Source organism: Aulostomus chinensis, chromosome 14 (genome assembly GCF_037954235.1).
Source record: "Aulostomus chinensis isolate RoL2024-O1b breed Wild chromosome 14, RoL_Achi_v1.0, whole genome shotgun sequence".
Lineage (NCBI taxonomy): Eukaryota > Metazoa > Chordata > Actinopteri > Syngnathiformes > Aulostomidae > Aulostomus > Aulostomus chinensis.
In genome coordinates, this window is record NC_141333.1 from 5,806,940 (window position 1) to 5,824,549 (window position 17,610).

A 17,610-nucleotide genomic window follows, 5' to 3' on the forward strand; every position below is an offset into this window, starting at 1 on the left:
TTATGTGTTTAAGAAAACACATGGTGAAGATATTTGTTTAGGAACGAGCTCAAATTCATGCGCTGGAGGTATCATGTCAGTGTGTTGTGATTCAAAGTGCAGCTCAGCATCGCTTTTGCACATCTCTGCAGCGCACAGCTCTTCTCAGACGGGACTCAGCATCTCCAGGGGTCAAGATGTGAGTCCCTCTATCAAAACCTTAATCACGCAACTTACATCAGTCACTCTCAGGCTGCTTTCACGCTTGTAGTCCGGTGATCTCACTGCAATTCGGGGTTAATGTTGCAGCAACTCAGCACTTTTCATTTGGTGCAGGTTGCTCTCCCGCAGTCTCTTTGTCAAGTGCCCCAAACGTCGTAAACAAATGTGGTCTGTTCCTTTCATATTTCAAGTGAATCACAGCAGAGTTCACGTGGAAGTGAACCGAGATCATGTTTTTGTGGGGACTAGAGACTGATTGTTTGGTCCAGACCAGAGTTTGAGTCAGGCTTCCCAAATGAACCGGGCAGACGTACAGAACACACCAGGATTTGTTTAAAGTGAACTAAAGACTGGGTGTGAATGATAAGATTTCTAAGTGACATTTTTTTATGAAAGCTGCCTTCAAAACTGTTGGTTCTAGTCTCCCTCCTCCCCACCTAGATCCTCATCGCCTGCGGCAATTGTGCTGTTAATCATTACAGTGATAGATACGTGAGTGCTGCTTTTATTCCCAGTCTGAGAGGTTTTAAAATAAATCATAATCTGAACAATTTTTGAGACTTTTGTATCTTTTATTTCCTGGCTTTTTCACTGGTTCTGATGTGGGCGGGGCTGTGTTGAGCCCATTAATTGCACTTTAGATTGTTTTCTGATTTTTAACTCGCTTATTTTACAGCTAATATTTGGATACTCAAATCCCAACCAGTAATCATGCTTAAGGGTTAATATGTATCACTGGCAGCTGCTTTACATCCAAGTCGTATTTTGTAAATTTGTGAGTCACATTTGGTTTTGAAACATCCTGCGTCCAGGGAATTCCTCACCAATCACACACGAGTTATCCTGTAATCTTCCCATGATCCCTGGGCTCACTGACATCACCGCCACACACCCCTGATGCTCCCACCTCTAAGCCTCCCGCGCAGATTTTTGAAGGTCACTTGAGACTCCATCTAATGACACTCCGCTAAGCATGGCTGTGCTCTCTCGAAGGACAGTATATCACATCATCTGCTTCATGATGAATGGAGGGTCAGAAGGGTTGTAAAGGAAAAGTCACAGATAAAGGGACAGTAACACAGAGTTACACCTTGTAGAATTCAACACATTCTAACATGCTAGTGGTACAAATATTCTTACGGTACTGAGACAGTCTAATGTGCTGTATCATCCTGACATACATGGAGAAATGGGCAGGTAGTACTGCACAGTAGTACAGGATATGGTCAGAAATTACCACCTAATGTGTTGGATTATAGTTTGCTGCATCTCTCTCTCTCTCTCTCTCCCCCCCCCCTCTCTCTCTCATTTTCTTCATTCAGTAGAGGAACCCAAGTGTGGGTTCTTACTGGTGTCATCTTCTGTTGCTATCGTGAGTTCATGGAAACAGTTTCTGTTCTGTCTTCTACTTTGCAGGACTATGCGGTGTCTACCGTGCCTGTGTTGGAGGGGCTGCACCTGAAGAGTTTCTGCAGCATGGGAGGACCAGGCCTCATTATCATCGGCTCCAGTGAACCAGCTCAGAAAGCCCTCAAAGTATGGCACCCGTCTGTGAATTAAATATGTACAGTTAAGCATCGTGCCACTGACCCAGTAACTACAGCTGTAGTCATGGAGACAGCAGCATAAATGCAGTTACAGATAAAATCCATCCAACATCAGCAGCTTATCCCTGTTTCTTTAGTCTTTCTTCGATTGGAAGTACCAACTATATGTGTGTGTGTGTATATATATATATATATATATGTGTATATTTATATACACAAACACATACACAGACACAGCTTCAAGTTCTCTCCCATCCCGCCCTCATACAAACTCAGAGGATCTAACTAACAGGGACTTGTTAGCATTCAAATTCAAATGAAACAAAGACCAGTGACCTCAATATAAAAGAGAGGCAAAGTAAGCCTTCTTAGAAATGAATAAATACATATTTTTAGATGAATATTTTTCCTCCTCCAGTCCTTCCTCTTCTTCTCATGTTCTGTAAAGTATTCAGCAGCGAGTGAAATACCGCGAGACGGAACATCACACACGCTGCCTCGCAGCAGACACTGAGCCTCATCTCTGCTTCCCACTGCAAGTACATTAAAACCACCTGCCACCTTAATCCTCCCTCATTCATTCATATTCCCAGATAATCTGCGGGGATTGACTCTGGCACTTGTACTCCGGCTTTGGTTACAAAGACATTGTCCTTCCATTAAACAGCTTGAGCTCGTTACTGTGCGAAAGGCTTCTGAATTGATCAAGATCCATCACAATAACAGATAAACGCAGGGCACGCAGAGGGAGAGGCACTTTTTGACGAATAGGTGTTTTCTGTCGAAGAGGGTCGTAAATCTCAGCCCATCCCTCTGATGGAATTATTCTCAGAATTCCTAACCAGCATCATGGGAGATGTAAGTGAGAGGGTATGAAAGACGGAAATCTGACACGGTGACTGATCTTGGGGGGTGCTGGACCACCATGAGTCTCCAGAAATGTGCACAGATTCTTCAAACCTCTTGAACTCTTCCTGATGGATGAATTTCCGAAGATTCTCCATCATTGGGTGTTGTCACGACGGTGGCGGAGAGCGCTGTCATCCTAAATCACCCACTGAGGTTGAGATATGGTGCCAGTGACGGCCTTCGCATATGAATCACGTCATTTTCATACAAAGCGAATCCTTCATTGACCCCTTTGTTCTAAATGGGAGCATCTGCATTGGATCCATTCATTTCATTTGTCACTCAACTGTAAAACGGAGTTAAAATTCACTCCAGCTCAGACACACCGTCTAATTATATATGTATGAGGAAGTCTACACTCTCAGAGGCACATACTTTCATGCATTTGCCTCCCAGTGTGAGATCTCCCCCTGCTGGCTCAGGCCTAAACAGGGTTACTATGAGTCAAGACCTTCAGTGCATCTCAGGGGTAATTAACACCAAACTGTCTTTAATGAGCCAAAGTTAGTTTCTAAACAGGCGTACGTGGCTACGCCGTATACAGGAACTCAAGAACCTTTACAGAAACACACACGCTGATGAATTTTAGATTCTAGCAGCGACTCATTAAGATTCCGGACTGTTTGATGAGCTACTAATTAGCAACTGGAGGAGTGGTCGTTAGCGAGACTTAATGACAAACTGCTCACTTTCTAATTAGGGCTTACGTCAACCTCTCTTGCGGCAATTAGCTCCTGTTGTAAAGGGCTTTTAATGACCCTGGATTTGCAAACGTTCTCTCTGTGGTGGTTGTAAGATCCTATAAAATAATAAAATCAAAGTGTTTGTTTTTAGACGAGAATGCAGCTCTTATACTAATGAGGGTCTTGGTCTTTGAACCCTTGGACAAAGACTAGTTTTACAAATTAAAATCGGAGCCTCACTAATTCCGCTTTGTGAGAATTTGCAGCTTAAGAATAATAATTTACACAGAGGGCTTGGCCTTTTTTTTTCTTCTTTGGTACGAGTTTAAATGTGTCAGGTTGTAAATGTTTGTGTGTAGACCCGGTGTGTGTTTGTGTAATCGCCTGTGTTTAGCTCTCCCGAGGGTGAGCGTGTGCTTTCTGACCGGATGGATTTCATCATCCATCTGTCCTTGTCACCACCAAGCTCAAATCATGAAGTCATCGTCCTGAAATAACATCTATGTCAGAAGCTAGAGCCCCCACACCCACCCACTGTCACACTGCTCCCTCCTATGTGGGTTTTACCGGCAGCCTTTAGCTCACCAGTCAGGCCGCTCAGTCATGAGGTCATCCCCCTTGTACTGGTCAGGATCCATCTTCACTACAAGGTTATTGTAAATATTGAAGTAAGAACAAAGTGAAGGCCAGTTCCAGATGCCTACATTCACAAAATATTCTAAATATTAACACTTAATAACAATACTTAAATTCCTCGTTTCACTCTTGCTATCTGATTGTATCTCCTCGTTCCTGGCGACTACTGTCTACCTTAAAAAAAAGTCCTACATGCGAGAGCAAATCTGTTTAATTAATGAATGAGACGTAAAGGGACAAATAATAGAGTCTTAACATGGACGTTTTCATCACGTAAAGGGTCATAACTGGGCACAGGGCCCTCATGCCAGCAATGAGTCAGCTGGGGTGTCCGACAGCTGATACCAGATCAAAGGTTACCTTAGTAACCGCCGGCCTGACAGTTCATGACCCCTTAAAATAAAGTTATTTGTGACCAACAGTCAGTGCAGCCAGAAAAGAGTCCAGTCAACAGCACAGAGGTGCACTTTGCTCCCTTCCTTCCTCATATTTATCCCATCATCCTCTTAACTACTTGGATACGGAAGAAGCAATTAAAGCATCTTTTAGGTTTAAAATGATATCAAAAACATATGAAATGCAGTCCCTTAATCTTCCCATGGAATTTTACCCCCCCACCCCCACCCCAATCAGGAGTAACACAAAAACTCTCTAAATGTCTTCCAGTGAAATGTGTGTCAAAAAACAATTTAAAAAACAACCCTTAGACAAAGTAAGTTTAGTCTCATGCGCTCTGCGGATTTGGAAGCAGCCTCCAGTAGGATTTACGGTGCACATGCTGTTATTCATCAGCGACAAGAAATACTGTAAAACTTCTTAAGTCTGCCTTGGAAGGATTAACAGGATGAGCATTCAAAATATTCAAAAACAAGAGCCAAAATACGGATTAGGCTGATCACAGCGGAAGTCCCGTAAATTATGAGTCCTTTTCTGAACCGGTTTTAATTGTCACCATCCAGGTTGGGATTTATTATCTTCCAGTAAATATTTAGCGCGAGCTGCTCTGACTGAGCGTATTCTGCTGCCCAGTTACCACTCTGGGTATTAACTGGAGTTCGGCCAGTCTGCCTCTGTTTCCAAGTAAGTTGCTGTAACTCAGTGCTGAGTTCAGTGCTGGGATGAGCGTGTCGAGGCCAGAGTTCTCCATGCGACCTCTTTATTTAAGCCCCCGAATAAACAAAAGTGATTCGAAGGAAAAAAGATAGCGTCTATGTGCTGATACGCCAATATATGATGTGGATGTTGAAGGCAGACGATATTTACTGGTGTTGATATTATTTGTAGAAAAACGCATTTATGTGAAATTCACATTTTGTATGTCCTAAAAAAAAATGCATGTTCACCTTAATAGTGTGAAAAAAGTAACATAAAAGGATTTAAGTTCCCCAACACATAACTAGAACATATATTTCTTGTTTCCATGTGATTGATGACCAAAGAACAGACTTTAAAACTGGGTCAATATAAACATCGGCTTTAGTTTTTTTTCTGGATAGAAAAGCAAGTTTTAGGTGTCGCTTATGTGGGTTGTTAATATTTTGTGTACATTAAAACCTAAATAAAACCTTATCATAAAGAAATCCCCTCCACTTATGCCAGTAAATTAAAGAAACTGCCAGAATCTGTCGGTGACGTACCGGTGTTATCAGATCTTGTGGATCTGAGCTGTTTATTCAGGTAGAACTCACTCCTTTTTAGAAATCCACCTCATTATTACTATTAATCTCATTATTTACTGTTGTACCTTTTCCTCACGTGCTGAATAGTTCATCCAAACTGTTCCTACTGCAAAAAAAACAAATCAAGAGAAAAAAAACGAGATGTTTTCAGGACAGAAAGTGAAGCCTAACAAGCGTGAGCTTTGGTGGAGTCGGTGTTTAGTCTCCCCTCTACCTCTCTTAATCCCCCCATGTGTGAGAGACAGTTGTGGTGGTCACGCACATGAACACTGTTTTCATTTACGGCGGCTGCAATCACATAACACACCCATAAGTGACCTGGGAATGTGTCTGCTTTGGTTGGACACGCACACACACAAATGCAAACACACATGCATATACACACACCATTACATTTACGTAATTTCCAAGAGACTCACTCCAACTTTAAAGAAGTCTTCACCCTAAAATGAATATTTACATCATGGGGATTTGCTTTCTGTACCCAGAGGGGAGTCTCCACAATACGACTGTAACAGATTTATGTCCTCACAACACAAGGAATTCCCGGTTCGCACATAAACACACACGCTGCCTGTACTCCACCCTGCAGCTCCGCACTCACAGAAATGCACCGGCAGATATATGATGCCTGTTGAACGTACTCGTTATGAATGTAAAATCGGTAATAGCTTTATGAAACGCCAAAAAATACGAGCCACGTTTGTAATGAATCATACTGAGGAGGAATTAACGATTTCTTGTTTCACTGTTGTCGATGCAGAGGTGGAGTTCAGTTCCGTGACCATGTTTTTCCTCGAGTTCTCTCTTGAATCATGTTGCTCAAACTAAGTGCACAATTGTTTTTCTATTCATTCCAACTGAGCCTGAAATATAAAATGTGTCACTTCCTGTGTGCCGAAGACATTTTCCCAGGAAAGAGCAGAGGCGGAACCTGATGATGTAAACATGCAGGACTTAGCCCAAACCCAGGGGGGTTTCCTATTTACGGCAGTAAAACATAGTATTTTTCAAGCCATTCAAGGTAACAGAAAACCTCAAAATCCATCTTCATTTGGGCGAGTCATGAAAAAAGCTTCCTGTCGGGCTTCATTTGTATTTTGCTCTCTCACTGTCATTAGTTGTGAAACCAAAAAACAAATATTGAGGATGATGAATTTTCCCTCCTGGCACCCTGTAAAAGCTTAAATATTTCTGATGTTTCTATTTTAATCGTTGTGTTGTCCTCAGAGTCAAGCCTGACCCCGTTACCAAAGCTGTTCTATGCAGAAAGGAGGAATAGTTTTGTGTAAATGAGGTCTTCTGGCCCTTGTGGTAATGAATGAGGCTCACTAAGAGGGGTGGAGCATAGAGTTTGGTGATGATGTATACTTTCATGCCTTAAAATAAATCCAATATGAGGACAAAGGCCGAAGACAACATGAAGGACAAGTTTTCAATACTCTGAATTAAATATATCTTGAAGGAAGAAACTATTTGGCAGTACTCTACTCTTCTACTCCTGCTCATTTACCTCTCATTTATCCCTGGACATGTCCTGCAGCGGAAGAAAAAAACTTCAGAGAATGTACGCAAAATTAAAAAGAGGCTTTAAAGATTAAATGGGCATATTTGAGCATATTTAATTTTTGGCTTCCTCTCGTGTCTCGTGCTACACGCTGCTGCCTGGAAAACCTGCATCTTAAGTACAGTAAATATAGATACTCTACACAATTGGTACAGATTTTTTTAAAAAAAGGTCACTTCCATCTTTTCATTTTTTTCCCTCTTCACCTGCTTTCTCTACGTTTTCACTTCTCATTTCCTCTTCTGCCCTTCATTCTTTCTCCCACTTTCTCTTTCACTCCTCCCCTCTCTTCCCCTCTCACACATTTCCCTCCTCCTCCTCCTCCCTCTTTTTCTGCTTTTCCCTCTTTCCTCACTGCCGTCAACAACAGTCGATCGGAGCAGCACGCTGCACGTCCGTCCTCGACCGAGGAGGAAATGACGCAATCGATTTGAGAAAACAAACAAACAAAACAAACAGATTCAAAGCTTTTGAGAAAACATCGGTGGCCTGCTGTGCCCCGGGACAGAGCTTCAAAAAGCACATTCGCTGATCCGGCAAATACATTTATTCGCATGAAAACAACTCACTTTTATTTGAGAATGATGATAATATTTCTAGCCTGCAAGCGATTTATTGCAAAATAATTCAGATTTGCAAAAAAATATGACAGGAAAAGGCCTTCCGTGTCAAAGTAAACACGCCGGCCCTCACTACGGCAGCAGACTGGCAGGAGGAAACGTGATGAAAACATCTTCAGCCATTAATCCCATTGTGCTCACAAACTTTACTTTTTTTCCTCTACGTGTGTGATCACATTCGTTGGCGGCCAAACCCAAGCGTACGTCTGTCCCACATTTTGGTTGCGCCGTGTTAATCGGGAGATTTGCTGAATGCTCTTGGCTAAACAGGATCTGCTGTTCTAAATAATTTCAGAGTTTGTCTTTTACGACCACTGAGCATTAGCTGACAATAATTTAAGACTGAGTGAGCACTGAAATAAAAGAAAAACTTAGAAAATAGGGTAAGGAGTACTTTTACACACGTGGCTGAGATCTAAATCTGGTAAAAATCTCACTTCTTAAAATACCTTTTCTGAATGTTGACACTCTGGATTTTTTTTTTTTTTAAACTTGGGTTCCATCTCCCGTTCTGGTCTCTGAGGTATCCGTCCACAGATGTTCTACTCATAAACATTAAGAGGCACCTGTCTCAGCTCTGGTCATAACATCCTCACCCCCACCCCCACTTCCACTTGGCAACATCGGAGTCTTCTCAGCCTCTTTCCCCGACTTCCCATCCCACCTTTACCTCCTTCAGATTACATAAATAACATGACATCTGCTGGACAAGAATGCCTGTCTGCTCCTGTGTTCTCCATTAAGGCCCCCAGGCCAGAGAATGGTTTGGCCAGCAGGAGGATGTGGTGCTGACTTCTGTATTGTCTGTACAACTGTTTCTGTTTTGTCTCTCTTCAAGTCATGTGGACTCTCACGGGCTGTTATTGTGTGTGTGTGTGTGTGTGTGTGTGTGTGTGTGTGTGTGTGTGTGTGTGTGTGTGTGTGTGTGTGTGTGTGTAGATCATGCAACAAATGAGCGACCATCGTTACGACAAACTGACGGTGCCTGATGACCTCGCTGCTAACTGCATCTACATGAACCTGCCCAGTAAGGGACACGTGCTTCTGCATAGTACAGCAGAGCAGTTTCCAGAAAGTGCAAAGGTAATGTTGAGCTCATTTCGCACACATCGTTATATGTTCCCACATACACGAAAAAGTTACACCTTCTGGAGTAAAAAAGCACAAACAGAACAGACTGTTTTATTGGCTTCAGTTTAAAGACAACTTGCCTTTGTTTCTTTTCTTCCTGTCCAGACCTTTGGGAAAAACAACTGGGTTGAGACCTGTAATCTCTGTGGTTGTTTTAGCCAGACCACTGCAAGTCCACAGCCAGTTTAGTGTGTTTTGACAAAGAAACCTGCACTTTGATTGAGAAGTTACAATTTTCTGCATAATTGCTAACCACTAACTAGAAGCCAGAGTTACAAAAAGTGTCTTGAGAAAAAGCAAACGTTGTTTCTCCTCAGTTCTCTCGTGCTGAGTCGGGATTCTTTTTTAGAATTTATAATCAAATTAAATTCTACACCTGCATATTTTTCATCCACCAAGCTGTCAACACAACATTGACTCATTATCCACATTTAAGAGAGCATGCCAACTTTTTCGACATTCTCTTATTATTATTATAATATTTTATTATTATATTTCCTCAGTTAACTTCGCTTAGCTCAATAAATGGTTGTGGATGGACAGGTTAGCATACCTCTGTCAAAAGTCACCAAATGAACTTTTCTCCATAACGGACTGCGTGCATCAATAGAACTAGGGGTTCTGCATGACATTCACTATAAAATAACAAGTTAAAGTCATAAAACAATGTAGTTTAAGGATCAGAAACATAGTCTGACGAGACCGCTGGAGTCTGACGAGACCGCTGGAGCCTGACGAGACCGCTGGAGCCTGACGAGACCGCCGGTCGTAGGATTTTCTGAAAGTCCCAGCGTAACTTTGGCCGACACGCTTGCCTTCTTTAAAACCAGAATGGGGTACAGCCACCTCCCAACAGCCTCGATTCCCATCTGTCTCTGTTGTCTATTGCTGCTACGGATATTCAGTTCTCTCAAAAGTTCTTTTTCATAATGCATCTGCCACCGTCTCAGACCCTCATGAAAGAAATCCCGAAAGAAGTCTATAAGGATGCAACTAATTTCAAAGAAATATCGAATTTGTTCCTGGAGCCCTCTCAAGGGCCATCCTCATCGTTTTTCGTTGAGGTCTGATGAATGATGGCTCAGACTTTTGATTCGTCTGGCAGTTGAAGCCCCCGCAGTACCTCGTGACATCCATCATCTTTGCTGCATGGACACATACAGCCGTGAGGTCTCAAGTTTCCATCAGCCACACAGTTCTTCTGCAAACATCAGCGAGACGTGTCTTACACTCTTGACACTTGCATATTGTTTTCCCCAGTAGCCCACTGTGAAAGTTATTTTGTCACTTTGACTGTTGAGGTTTGGAGAGGTATTTTATTCAGATGCTTTGGGGTTCATATCTCAGCGAGTCAGAAGGATTCTCACGGGATCAAATCCAGCACCCTGCAATCTGCATAGACAGTGCTCAGACCTCAAAATGTACTCTGTGGTTAAAACCCCAACCTCCACCAGTTATTTTTAGAAGGAAGAATTCACAAAATTATGCGTCTTTGGACTAACATCCAGGCTCAGTTTTTTTTTTTCCGGGAAGATTGACTGAGGGAATTTAGCTTGATCATAATAAAATCTCTCTGTGTATTATATGCTTCCTGCTGTGGAAGCACCTTTTAACGGACCATTTGGTGCAGTATTTAAGAAATGGATGTTTGCGCTATGATCCAGTTTTCTTTATAGTTTTCAGACCCACCAGAAATGTGCCTGGAACTCAGTTTTGGTCCCGAGCCTGTGTTTACAAAATGGTAGAATAAAGAAACGTGGAAAAATATTAGTAGACATAACACAAGCGGGGTAAAATATCAGAGATGTCTCTGCAGTTCTTACGTTTCCCGGAGGAACCAGTTCCTCCATTGAGATGTTGAGTTTTTTCTGCAAGACTTCTTCTGCTTTCTAACTCTAAACATCATGGGCTTCAATCTTTCCTGTCTATTTTTAGTCTCCTCATGAAGTTACATAAGAGTTCCACACTGACAAAAGCAGGGGGTCATAAGAGAGAGGATTGGTGGGGTCGAAGGGGGAGGAGAAGGGAATTTAATGGCTAGCGGTGGGGACGGCTTTAGAGGGTTTGGAGGTAAAGAAAGTGAGGAGACAAAAGGCCCAGTGAAATAGAGCAGCTCCTACTGTGTGCCACCCCCGACCCGACATATAAATTTCAACCGCAGTAATGAGAACGCTGTTGGAAATGATAAAAAAAGAGACACTAAGGAGGCAGAGATGCTATAAACAGCAGGGGATTTACTTGTGTTGTTTTGCAGAAGTACAGCCTTCCCTGAGTTGACCCTGTGATAGTGTAAACCACATGTGTCAGACTCCAGGCTCGCAGATTCAGTGCACTGACTTTTAATAATTATTGGTCTGTGTCTGTGAGTCCTTCATTCCCCAGGGAGCTTGTAGTCTTCTGCTGATATGTACAGCAGTTGGCAGCTGCACCAAAGTTACCAGTAGTTCTGCTCAGCCCTCTCAGACATCCGACCCTCACCTGATGTTACATTTTGCCATACTTAAAGGTGTAAAAGCAATGAGCTACTCCTACTATATGAACAGATTTATGAACAGTTCCTTTCAGCCTTGTAAGCATCTCGTTTTCATACGAAAAAAAAAACAAGTGACAAAGTACAGTGTGAGGGACCTCTGACTCTCATTACCCTGCACTAGCATGGTGGCTAGGCTAGCACAGCTAATGTCATTGCTCGCTGTGACGGCCATCGTACTGGAAGCCACGAAGTAAATGGTTTTGACAGTCGGGTCTCGACCTTTAGCGAATGACCTGCGTCTACCCTTCTGCTGCTCTCATGGGTGCCGGGCGAGTTTGTTTTGAAGCATTTATCCATAGCGTGTGAGCAAGTGAGACAACATATTAGATGCTAGAAAGCCTTAGTTTTCTGGTGCCCCGTTTAGCAGAGGAAGAGTAGGAAGAAGAAGTCACACATCTATGGAACACTGGTGTATTGTGATGGGGTCGTGTACTCCACACTGCTGCTGAAGTGTCATTTGTCTGGAAAAACACCAACTTAGTGTGAGAACGAGGTGAAAGATAAGAGAGTCGGATTTTTACTTTGCTGACTATAAGGGTGAAAAGAATCCACCTGTGTGACATAAACGCAGAGATCACTCTTCAGTGAGCCGTCCTGCTTCTGAGGCGTCTCTGCGGCGACTCATACGATCCAACCATCAATGAGTCCTGTGTGAACTAATAGAACGTCTATGTAGCAGCGCGCCCAGAGCCGGCTATGAATGTGTTGCAGCATGCCAGTTACCCCGTTTCATCCCAGATATTATGCTGGCTGGAAGCTCGCCGTGTTTGGCAGCATGGGTTTGTGCGAGCAGCTGCTCAGTAATGAGGCTGAATAAAACATTTCGGACACGTCTCAGTAAACATGTCTCACTGACCGACACCTTCACTTCATCCTGACAGCGTCAGTGGCTCAGAGTTTTGGAGAACAACGCAAAGGGGCCTGCGCAGCTGGTGATTGACATCAGTGGAGCGTCAGACAGCCTTCGGACTTTATGTCGGACAGATGTTCCGTTTCTGGTTGACAATGAAAATCGATTTGACGTTAAAAAAAAATCCAAGACGTTGGAATTTACTGACAGCAAAACTTAAAACCAACAAAATATCAATGTCAGCTGTCATAACTATTCTTTTTCTAAATTAATGTTGGTATAAGATGTCTTGAAATGGCGTTTTGGTCACCTGACACCTCTGATTATCTCCCCTCAACAAAACAACAACCTGTTTGTGCTTGTTTGAGTCAGGTCTTCTCTAATTTCGCAAAAACTTAAACATTAACAGAAAGACAAAGACATTGTGCATGAGAGGAAAACATCCACTGATGTCAGCATTTATGCACAATTATTCTGAAGTACACGTTTAACCTCAAAGGTTTAAGCCTTAGCATGGTGGTACATTGGGGTTGCAGAGTAACAGTGCTGACATCATAGTATGTCAGTCCACCAGGTTACACAGCGCCGCTCGGATAGAAGCGCAGTGGCCTCTAGCGTGGCGTTTGGATCGGCGGGGGCTTCGTCAGCCATATTGCATCACGAGATAAGAATTTGTTCAGTTGGTCCCTCTGGCTGTGCTGAGAGGGCTAGCTCAGTGTCACAGTGAGGTTGTGTTTAATGAGAAAAATATCCTGCTTTTGGACGTGTGGTAGGAAAACACTGGTTTTCTCCTGGAAAATGTCCACAGGGTGACGCGCTTGCTTCACAAGGGTCTTTTGAGAACGTTGTAACAGTTCTCATTCCCTTTTTCTTTTCGTATATATTTCGCCAGGAGACCAGGAAACCTTTAATGCTCGTCCGCCTTTGTGTCCCTAAGCAGGCGTTTTATATCACAGTAAATTACGAGTTGACACATAGAGTAAACAAACTTGAGCAGCATAAGCTTTCACTTTCAGCTTTACTACTGCCAGTCGGGCTTTTTCACGAGAGCTTGTGGTCGTGAATCCTGGCTGGCAGATCAGGTACCTGAGAACAGAATCGGGGCTGAGCAGGAACAGCTATCGCCACGGCAATGGCTCTTTTCTTTGATTGTTTCTCCAACGGACTAACTCGCAAACACAGGGCCAAGAATGTAAAAGAAATTTTGAACCGGTAATTGATGTTGAAATGTGAAACAAACCATTCAGGTGGATTGTAGATGATCTTTTACAGACTGTTAGGATTTCCGGTGACGGCGTCCTCGGTGTTTCCTGCAGGTGTTCGAGAAGCTGAAGGACCACATGCTGATCCCCGTGTCCAACACGGAGAAAATCAAAGTGGACGGAGCCCTCACATGCTGCTCCGTGCTCATCAACAAGCGAGCCAACATCTGAGAGAGATCTCCCTTGGGGTGGGGGTGTGTGTGTGTGTGTGTGGGGGGGGGGGGGGGGGTCTCACTGCATGGTAGCCAAGTGGAGCCTGTAAACAATCACTAAGGATCCTGAGATTTTCAGAAACTCTCTTGGAACACTGAAGAGGGATTTGCAGGTTTAGTATTTTTATTGAGGGGAAAAGAATGTATTAATTGGAGGCATCTTTTATAACTTCATCCCCAGAACACTAAAACCGCATTGAATTGTGTTCAAAATTTCAAAAAAAAAAAAAAAAGTACGACCGGTTAAGTTGACTAACTTAGTCTCAGGAGTTGCGGTGGAGGCAAAAGTAGATAAGTAGCCTCAGACCTGTGTGGTTTGCCCACTAACAACATACAATTAGAATGTTATTTTGCTGTTTATTTCTTATGGATATTATGATTATAGGTCTTAAATTTTCCCCATATTAAGCCATAGATGTTATTATGATATAAAACCTTTCAAGTGAATCACAAAACTCTTTAGATATGTTCCTCACAGGGTAACCCCGGGTTCGCCTACATTTTTAAGAACTTTCTGATACAACGTAAAATGGAATTTGTTACAAAATTCAGAGGCAAAATTGCAAAAAATGAAGGACTGTATGATTTCTTCAGCTTTGCTCGCAGTAGCCGAGGTGCCTTTTACGCCACGACCAGAGTTCACAAGCACTCCACTCCACATCAGCTGCATCTGTGCTGTACGAGCCAGACCGAGTCGGACATCTGACGGCGGGTGATGGTATGATTTAATCCAGTGAGAGGGCGAGACAAGTTGAACATTCAACATTTTGATTATATGAAATATGCTTTTTGAATGACTTTCAAGAGCCTGGGGCTACCCTGTTCAGTAGACACATCCTCTGGTTTATTGTTTGCCTTTCAAGAGAACCTCATAGAACAGCGCTGGACCAGCTAAACCAGATGGATCCGTTTGATAAATATTTCCACTCGTATGGTCTTAAATCACTGCAGAGTTATGAAATGAATTACATAACTGACATTTAAGTGATAAGTGTGAGCAATTGGCATACACTGTACCATTTCAACTGTGATTTTATTAATTGTGTTTGCCGATTGAATAGAATGTATTGTTATCTGTGCTACTGCTGTTATATAACTTTAATCAGAGTTGGTGCTGATTAAGTTCATGTTAGTCCAACAAGAACACCATTGAGTATTTTTAAATTTCTTTAAATAGATGTCAGTTTACTCTGCAAATTCTTAGAAGTCACTGGAGATATGAAGTGCTTTTAAAGTTTTTTGTGATTTATTTTGTGATTGATGCTGTACTGCCGTGAGACCTGAGATGCTCTTATCTTCCATCGCTTTTACGAACCAACCCCCTCTCTTCAGTCGTGTACTCCCTGAATGTGATTGTTGTCGGATAACTAACCAACCTCAGCAGTTTAGAAAGCAAAAATTAACAAAGTCATTGATGCTATAATGATGCACATTTGGGCATTTTGTTGAAGTGTTTTGAAATCCCTCCTGGTTACTATGAAGGTTCTTTAATGATTAATGAGCTGTGCTACGTTTTCTTTACGAAAAGATTAAAAGAACACACAACAAACGTTTGGGAAATACACTAACTTGCCGCTGAAGAGAAGATCGATGTCCCGATCGCTAGTTAGCTTAGCGTAGTGGATGGGAAGTGTTAGCATACCTCTGCCAGAAGTAATTTAATAGACAAGGTTCAGATCTTGACTCGTCTGGAAGTCATCATCATCATCATCATCATCATCATCATCCTCTCTTTCAAAGTCTGCCATTATTGGTGGCAGCAGTGACTCTTGGGGCATTATGAGGTGCTTGGTCAAATCACTACGCCCGGTCATGAAAGTAGTTCCAACCATTTGCCTTATTGTTAAACCTCAGTAAGAGTATTGAGCAGAACCCTAGTACCAGGAATTCAAAGACTGTTGGAAAAAAAGAGTATTTGATGGCTTCTGAGGAAGGTACGTTCATGTGCCCACCCACTACCAGACATTCCACTGAGCTCAGTAGCATTCAGCTAACCCCTGAAGAGTATCTGTCTTCCTGTTGGGTTCTGGGGAGGATGGCAAAAAAGTGTACTTCCCAACAAGTTGGTGTGTTCCTTTAACAAAGCGTTGAAATAACACCTCTGCTCTCTTTACAATGCTTCTATTGAAAACCAATGACATCACCACTCCTGTGTGACTCTGGAGGCCCTGTCGTTTTTCCTCATGTAATTGGTTTTGCCTGTGTTGTGTGTTACACTGCTTTGTTTTGTTTTGTTTTGTTTTGTTTTGTTTTTCCTATCTGGCAGTTTTTACTCCAAAACTGTCATGCTGTGAAACTGACATTGGTTCCACTAAATCCAATAGCACCATGTGTGACTGTAGTAACTTCCCCTGTTTTGGTGGGCTTCCATTCACAGTGTAAGCTGCCAGCAGGAGCTGAGAGAGTGCTGATTAGCTCACTTTTAGTGGCCTTATCTGTGTTGTCGCTGAATGCAGTATCCATGTCAGTGCCCGTAGATGTGACAAGATCTATACTCAATATAAACATGTACATACGTTATGAATGTATCCTGAAGTCCGTCACTTCTTAAACCGTGTTGTTTCTCAATGTGATTGTAAGTGAAAGTTGAGGAAATGACATCAAGATGTGATTCCACCTCCCTTCATATATGTTTGCATATAGGCAAGCGAGCAGTGATGAAACATGGAAAGAATTCCTGCTGGGAGGAGAGGCTTGTACGCCAGTAAACACTGACTCTTAAACTTTCTCCTCTCGCCTATCTCCCTCTCTCCCACCTTTGGCAGTTGCCTCATATACAAGTCTCTGGTAATTTATGGCCATGATATCATTGCGTCTGGCAAAAACTGTGGATGTGATGCCTGCCGTTAAAGTGTGACACTTGCAGTATATTTTACAGGAGGTGGCTGGCGAGATGCAGGGTGATAACACAGTTGCAGGACATCCAGTTCTCATTCTCACGTAGTTACTGCAGGAGGCTTGGCCAGGCAGCACCATTCATTCTTTGTGATCAAAGTGTCAACCTTTGGGTTTCAGCAAGTAATTCCTCCTGACCTGATCGCTCTCTGACACCACAGTGTTTTCTCACTACTGATTGAAAATCCATATGTATTTATAACGTTCAATTTTCTGTCCGTGACCTTCTTTTTTGCTCTCGGCTAGCAAGGTTGTATAACCACTTTAGATAGAGGCTGCTGACTCTCGTGAATCCTGTTACTAAAATGCTAACTCATTCCAGTAGCCATGATGTTGTGATTGCCTTTGTTCCAACTCAGGTCTCTTGGTTTTCATACAAGTTGTGATATTTATTTGTCATCTCAGAAAAGAGCATTTAATCTACTTTGTGTAATAAAGCGTAGCATTCAACTGAGTTGTGTTTTGTTTTTTTGAACCGGTATTCTCTCTCTTTTTTTTCTTTTTCTTTTTTTTTTTAGCTGTAATATATTTGTTGCAGCAAGAAAGTTCCGTGTTCGAGTCCCGGCTCGGGCACGGGATCTTTCTGTGTGGAGTCTCCATGTTCTCCCCGTGTCTGCGTGGGTTCTCTCTGGTACTCCGGCTTCTTCCCACCGTCCAAAAACATGCAATTGGGGACAAGGCTGATTGATACTCTAAATTGACTGTAGGTGTGAATGTGAGTGTGAATGGTTGTCTGTCTCTATGTGTTGGCCCTGCGATGGACTGGTGACCTGTCCAGGGTGAACCCCGCCTCTCGCCCGTTGACTCTGGGATAGGCTCCAGCCCCTTCCCCACGACCCTTAATGTAGGAATAAGCAGAAGATGACGATGGATGGATATATTTGT

The 17,610-nt window shown here is 42.7% G+C and overlaps 1 protein-coding gene across 4 annotated transcripts in view; it reads left to right on the top strand.

Moving 5' to 3' along the window:
- Positions 1 to 13,825, top strand: part of ddah1 (dimethylarginine dimethylaminohydrolase 1) — a 72,399-nt gene extending 58,574 nt beyond the window's left edge. For all 4 annotated transcript variants that reach the window (XM_086224453.1, XM_086224451.1, XM_086224450.1 and 1 more), the window contains 3 exons: positions 1,618 to 1,737; positions 8,782 to 8,925; positions 13,673 to 13,825. In XM_086224453.1, coding sequence (XP_086080579.1) covers positions 1,618 to 1,737; positions 8,782 to 8,925; positions 13,673 to 13,789 — 381 coding nt within the window. In that variant the 3' untranslated portion in view covers positions 13,790 to 13,825. The remainder of the gene's footprint in view (positions 1 to 1,617; positions 1,738 to 8,781; positions 8,926 to 13,672) is intronic.
- Positions 13,826 to 17,610: the final 3,785 nt, after the last annotated feature.